The sequence below is a fragment of the Capsicum annuum genome, chromosome 10 (assembly GCF_002878395.1).
Source record: "Capsicum annuum cultivar UCD-10X-F1 chromosome 10, UCD10Xv1.1, whole genome shotgun sequence".
In the NCBI taxonomy this organism is placed as follows: Eukaryota; Viridiplantae; Streptophyta; class Magnoliopsida; order Solanales; family Solanaceae; genus Capsicum; species Capsicum annuum.
In genome coordinates this window covers 201,331,484-201,339,081 of record NC_061120.1, presented here as the reverse complement: position 1 = coordinate 201,339,081, position 7,598 = coordinate 201,331,484, and the positions used below count along the sequence as shown (strand labels likewise).

General features: G+C 36.4%; 1 protein-coding gene across 1 annotated transcript; it reads right to left on the bottom strand.

Annotated features, from left to right (window-relative positions):
* Positions 1–2,257: 2,257 nt before the first annotated feature.
* On the bottom strand, positions 2,258–3,163 carry LOC107855229 (uncharacterized protein K02A2.6-like). Its single transcript, XM_016700221.2, has 2 exons — positions 2,516–3,163; positions 2,258–2,416 (listed from the first exon to the last, which is right to left on the bottom strand). The coding sequence occupies exons 1-2, from the start codon at positions 3,161–3,163 to the stop codon at positions 2,258–2,260; spliced, it is 807 nt and encodes a 268-aa protein (XP_016555707.2).
* Positions 3,164–7,598: the final 4,435 nt, after the last annotated feature.

The following is a 7,598-nucleotide window of genomic DNA, read 5'->3' as shown; positions in this document are numbered from 1 at the left end:
AATGATATGAAATGCCCCTCTCGGCAATGGTATGAAATGCCCCTCTCGGCGATAATATAAAATAACCCTCTTGACAATGGTATGAAATGACCTTCTCAGCAATGAGATGATATAAAATGGCCCTCTCAGCATGGCCCTTTTGAAAACGGAATGATATGAAATGGTTCTTTCGGCGATTTAAAACAGTTTCACCTAAGTTTGTTTGTCTATATTTTGCTTTCTACAAGTACATATACTCAAGGTATACAGTTAGTGGACACAATGTCGCTCTCACTGGCGACCACAATCAAGCTTTATGATAGTTTAACGACAAATATTGAGCATCATAATTTGAATGACTTATTTCGCTATTAATATTCTCTTTTTGAAGAAATAATTATGCAAGTAAATGGGGCAAAATCCTTATTTAGGGATTACTCAAATACCTTTTGCTTCACTTTAAGGCAAATTTTAAGGATGACTTTCTACTCTTCCTCCTATTGAGTGATCCTTTTGATTGTTGTATCTATTGTGCCGACTCCCTTGAATGCACCTGCCCTCAAGATAAATATTTAGTAGACACAAAGTTGCTTTTGCTAGCAACTATTTTTAGGAAAATTCTAAATACACTATTCATAAATAAGATAAGGCATCTTTGTTTGTCCTTCATGGTATCAAGAAATATGGTAGATAATTCAAAAATTTCTTGATAAATGGGTATTAAACCCATTTTTTAGGCTACCCGAACATACCGTTCTTGAGAATTATATGCTTTGCTGTGGCTCGCAACTTGCTTGGGTTTTTTTTTAAAATATTCCCATCTTTCTGTATTGATCCCTGTATCCACAGAAAAATAATTAATATTGAGTGAAACTACTCCATGTTGACCTCCTTCGATCCTTGGTATAATTAAAAGGTCCTTGATAAATGGGTATTAAAACTATTTTTTAGGCTACCCAAACATACCATTCTTTAGAATTATATGATTTGCTGTGGCTCGCAACTTTCTTGGGTTTTTTTTGAAAAAGATTCCCATCTTTGTGTATTGATCCCTATATCCACAGAAAAATGATTAATCTTGAGTGAAACTACTCTATGTTGACCTCCTTCGATCCTTGGTATTCTCCTCTCCATCTTTCGGGTGCTCTGTCATGTAGGGACTTCCACCTTGACTCACATTCCAATAGATGCCTACGTAATCACTAAGTAAAAATATTTGTATAGATTTTAGAAAGTAGTCTTAGTTTTTAGAAACTAGTTTCAAAAATTTCTGTAAAAGCTTTAGAAAACCTATGCTAGTCATGCCATGTACTGGTTCAACGAACATCTTTCTCTTACTTTATGACTATATCTGACATTTGATAAAGGAATCCCAGGAATTCATCATCATCGCTGATGGTTTTTACCCGAATTTTTATCATAGCCAGAGATTTAGTCTACCTAGGCTTGTCGCAGCTAGTGATACCAAAACTTGAAATTGACCTCCGGTGTTGAGGGATTTGAAATATATTCTAGTGTCCATTTGAGACCCTCCTCAAAATTTCTGCCTCATTTTAATATTGTTTGAGATGGGCTTGGATTGGAAGGATCTGAAGTCTTCGCATGTCTTCATCTTCTTTATTGATGATGATCTTTCTCTTGTGAATTTTTGAGATTCCTTCTCAAAAATTTTACCCCAGCTTCCATTTACTGGGGTTATATGACCAATCCATTAGGGCCCGTTAAAGCAGGAATTAGGTCAAACATAGTTCAGGATTACTCTCTCTATATATATAGAAAAATCTAATGGATTGACCGAAATTTATATAGGCCGCCTACGTATCCCTTTCTTGGGAATTCAGGTCATCACGTAGTTCATACATAAAGAAAAAGGATAAATTCTCCAGAGGGGTTGACTGAAGTCGACATAAGCCACCTACGTATCTCTTTTTTGGGAATTCAGGTCAAATATAGTTCGTACATAAAGGAAAAGGATAAATTCTCCTAAGGGTTGACCAAAGTCGACATAGGCCACCTACGTATCCCTTTCTTGGGAATCCAGGTCAAATGTAATTCGTACATAAAAGGAAAGGGATTCTAAGCAATTGCAAATCATAAAACAAGTTCTATCATAAAGGAGATTACAAATAAACCAAGGAAACAAAAACTAAAACATCTTTCAAACATAGTATATCTTTACTGCATCATAATTGATTGGTTTGGTCCACTCTTGACCATCCATCTCAGATAGGATCAGGGCTCTTCCAGCTAGTACCTTGCAAACTATGTATGGACCTTATCAATTTGGAACAAACTTGCTTTTGTACTCTTCTTGGTGAGTGAATATGCATTTGAGAAAAAATTGCCCAACTTCAAATGTTCGAGCTCTTAACTTCTTGTTGAAGGCACGGATCATTCTGTGTTGGTACAACTGGCTATGACACACGGCGTCCATTCTCTTCTCATCAATCAACATGAGGTTTTCATAGCAAGTGCGAACCCATTCTTCATTACTTAATACGATTTCTTTAATAATCCTTAAGGAAGGTATTTATACCTTGGAAGGTATCACAACTTCATTTCCATACACAAATAGATAAGGAGTTACCCCAGTGGAGGTTCGAACTATTGTACGATACCCTAATAGAGCATAGGGCAACATCTCATGCCATGATATATCATTTTTTACCATCTTCCTCAATACCTTCTTGATGTTCTTATTGGCAGCTTCCATGGCTCCATTCATTTGTGGACGATATGTGGTCGAGTTGCGATGAGCAATCTTAAACTGATCACAAATCTCATTCATCAAGTGACAATTAAAGTTAGCTCCATTATCAGTAATAATTGATTCTAGCACTCCAAATTGGCAAATCAAGTTCTTGACAAAATCTTCAACCATCTTCTTGGTGACGGCTCTATATGAAATAACTTTGACCCACTTAATGAAGTAATCAATAGCGAACAAAATGTATCTATGCCCATTTGACGCTGGTGGCTCTATTGGTCCGATAACATCTATACCCCAAGCTATGAAAGACCAAGGTAAACTCATAACATAAAGCTCATGTGGAGGAATTTGAATCAAATCTCTGTCCATCTGGCATTTTGGGCGCTTCTGCACATACTTGCTACAATTATTTTCCATAGTCATCCAGAAGTAACCAGTTCTCATAATCTTTATAACAAAGGCAAACCCATTCATATGCGGCCCACAAACTCCTGCATGCACTTCTATTATTAATCTCATGGATTCCATGGCATTGGCACATCTTAAGAATCCTAAGTCCAAAGTCCTTCTAAAAAGAATTTCCCCATCTGGAAAATAGTTCTTTGCCAAACATCGGATTGTCTTTTTTGATTGTTGTTGGCCTCTTCAGGATATGTTCCAGATTCTAAATACCTTTTCATATAATAGTACTATGGCTTCCCATCGGTTCCTCTTCGACGTACGCATAATGTGCAAGTTGTTTCTTTAAGTTTATTTCCAAATATTAATGTAACTTTGATCTGGTGCTGAATCATGGAGATATAGTAGCCAAAGCATTAGCAAACTCATCCTGTATCCTCAGAATATGTCTGAAATCAACTTTCTTGAATCTTTCACACAAATCCTACACCAGCTTTACATAAGGAGTAATCTTGGAGTTCTTTACCTCCCATTCGCCCCGTACTTGGTGAATCAGCAAATCTAAGTCTTCGATATCTAGCAATTCAAGAACACCTATATCAAATTCTAACTTGAGGCCTAGGATTCAAGCATTATATTTATCCATGCTATTGGTACACGGATCAGTTTAGCGGTTGTTGGATAGTGTTGGTCTGTTTCTGACAGCAAAACTGCTCTAATTCTGAGCTTTTGAAGTTGACTGCTCCATCAAGAACAATCTTCATCTGAATTATATCTCTGCAATGTCTTCTCCTATGAATAAAATATCCTCATAGAAAGTAAGTTTGAAGCGGCTCATATTCATCATCAACCGGATTCTCTGCTAAATGATCTGCTAAGGTTTGCCCCTTGATTGCCTTTTAAGTCACATACATAATATCGAACTCACTCAGCAACATTTTCCAATTGGCTAACTTTCCTGCAAGAATGGATTTATGAAATATATAATTTAATGGATCCATTATAGAAATGAGATATGTTGTGTATGAGGATAGATAATGACTCAACTTATGCGTGGCCCAGGTCAAATCACAACACGTCCTTTCTACAAAAGTGTAGCGAGCCTCACATGGCATAAACTTTTTGCTAAAGTAGTAGATTTCTTTCTCTTTCTTACCAATCTTATCATGTTTCACGAGGACACACTAGAAAGTATTTTTTGAGACTAACAGGTAAAGAAACAATGTACTTCCTTCCCTTGGTGGAACTAAAACAGGCGAAGCGGACAGATTTTCTTGATTCTGTCAAAAGCTTTCTGACATTCTTCTGTCCACTCATTCAATGCATCTTTCTTCAACATCTTAGGAATTGGATCACATATGACTGTTGATTGAGTAATGAACCTGCTTATGTAATTAAAATAACCCAGGAAACTCAAAACCTTTTTCTTGGTCCTTGGCAATGGTAAATCCTGAATTATCTTGATCTTGGATGGGTATAGCTCAATGCCCCTTCTGCTGACTATGAACCCGTGTAATTTTCCTGCTAGCACTCTGAAAGCACACTTAGCAGTATTCAACTTCAAGTTATACTTTCTTAGCGAAACAATCCATGAAAGACTGCATTTTATGTTTCACAAAATTATCGATGAGGATATGGATGTTGGGTAGTGGAAAATTATCTTTAGGACTGGCTCTATTCAAATCTTTGTAGTCAACACAAATTCGGATCTTGCTGCCCTTTTTCAGAACTAGGACAATATTGGCTAGCTATGTTAGACGTCTTGTGACCTCCACAACCTTTGCTTTGTCACTTATTCCTTGATTTTACTAGATAGATATCGACCCTAATTCTGTTAACTTGGTCAATATCCATCTAGTCAACCTCCTCAGTTTCTTCTATGTTAGGCTTTCTTGATTCCCAAACTCTTTGACTCTTTTATTGCCTGTTATAAGGCTATTATCTCCCATTCGTTATTATCTTTATTGATTTGCTTATTTTACCTCTTGACATGACAATGGAAGGTTTTAAGTTATTGTTACATGACGGGCGACATGTCATGATTGGAGTGGAGGTCTGATTCAATAATGTTTTCTCCAATTCATCTTCCACGATCCCTAGTTGTCTTGGAAAATTCTTCCATGGTAGCATCACATTTTCCCTTTATTCAATCCTCGAGACCATCATTTATAGGTTTTGAAAAATAACTGGTAGGGTCCAGTTTTACTACTAGTCATTTTTCTTTTCTTGTAACAAAGCTATTCACTTTGATCTAGTAAAGTAAGGTCATTTTATGCTAACACAGAGTAGTTTTTATTACCTGCAAAGTAAAAAAAACTCAAAGGCTGACGTGTTAGATTCCGTTAGTAATAAGTAAAGCAAGATGATCAGGTAGGAAGTAAACACATCTCATGTGAATTGATCCATAAAGTAATGATGACTCGAGAATTTCAATGAACAGGATTTTACTCAATGATATGGATAGGTGGAATTTATTAGAAAGGCTCAACTTTTCTTATTCTCGATGAAAGTAGGGGACAACAGAGTTTTTGAAGATAGAGGTCGGGCCAAAAGGCTGCCTACGTATCTCACAAAGAAGAAATTAGGTCCTACGTAGTTCGAAATGTTACGAAAGGATTGTTTTCATTTCATTAAATCCACTAAAACCTCATTACATTAGGAAAGTAAATACAAGGAAAACAAAACTTGCTACATTTAAAGCTTGACTCTAAATAGAGGAAAGTTCTTTGATTCGGCACGAACTCCAATCAAATCTTTTCAATTCTGATCAAGTGCTCCAAATAAAAGTGGAAAGAACGACACTTATCAATTGTATGACCTTTGGCTCAATTGTTATAACGACAGATATCATCACTCTTCCTCTATTTGGCAAACCCTTTTCTTTTCTTTCTCTCGACTAGATGGAGGATCTTTGCTTGGACCAACTCAGAGTAAATATTTGCATAGCTATCCTTAAAATCTGTGAAGCACGAATAATGAATTTTAGAATCACTAGTAATGGACACTTATAATTCAAACCTATCACACTCTAACATGGTGTGAGGTCCATACAAGTGAGAAATTTTATCATAGTTAATCAAATCACATTCTATTTTTTAACATGCGGCACTCATCTGTGATATGTCCTTTATGGAATAAATGCTAGGCACATCTCTTGTGCTCATCTTTGGGGTCACATTGAGGCCCTTGAGTCTTGATTGGGCACAAATTTCCCATAGCCTGCAACATTTGGTAAATCTCTGAGACTTTTACAATTTCTGGCTCTTTCATATAATTTTTTGTACTTGCTCCAAGTGTGATTTGTTCGTCTCTTTTCTTAACATTGAAGGCAAGAATGTCTTGTCTACGTCTTCTGAACATTCCTTTATTTCACTCATGAGTTCTTCGAGCATCATTGGTATTTTTTTTTTGTTCGAGGCTAGCATCTTCTGATTTTTTCAGTTTGTTTTCTCCTATCATCTTTTTAATCATCTCAGTGGCTATTTTAAATTGCATGGCTAATCATTTGACCTCTCTAGAAAGGTCTCATTTGGTATTTCCTTATTTTTCCTCAATATTTGGTCGAACATAGCGATCTTGGCCTTGGTTAGGGAAGTTTGTTCCTCCAATTTCCTAGTCTTGGTAACATCCTCTTCTTTTTCAGTCATTAGGTTGACTTTGGTAGTCTTTCATTTGGCCACAAGAATATTCTTAGCCATTTTCTCATTCTTCACCTTTAGCGCATAGTCTATTTAGTCTAACTCCGCTAATTTCCTCTTGATTTGAGAAATTTCCCTACCACTCTTTTCGGTCCTTCCTGCAATGACTTTTTCTAAGTCCATAGTCAGCCTTCTTGGAAATGGTAGGAATAACTCTTTAGAAAATAATTGCAAACTTTTCTAAGAGACTTAGGAGACTTGGAATATATTTGGTTGGACTTTTGTATAGTGGGGTATATTTCTGCCTAGAGATGCTCTATGGAAAATGAAATTGGATCAATCCTCCTTTGATTTGAATCAACATAACACATATAAGCACATAAACAACTATATCACACAAGCCTATTGTAATAAACGTGCATCTTAATTGGGTGACCCTTTTGAGCCAAGAGTTGGCCTAATGTATTTGAAGGAAGTATATGCTTTTTAAAACCAAACTATTATCCCCCCAAAACCTCCATAGGTATACATAAAGTCATAAATACTTAGAAAATTTGCACAAAAGGGATACAATCTTTGGGGAAAGGGCAAGTAACATGTTAAAAAGAACCATGTCCCGTGCAGGGGATAGGAAACACTAGTTCCTAAATATTCTTTTCTCGGTCTTTGCCCTCTTAGCTTTGTCCACTTTTTGTCATAGGCGACATCTGTTGATGATCAAGCAATTCTCGTATAACTGGGCTATATACTCATAGATCATTAGTCTGGGAAATTATGCAATCATCCAAATTGATCAACCTCTAGCCTGGCTCACTTTAATTTTTTCCTTAATTGGTGGATGATTGAGGCATCCTCACATGAAAGCAAACAAA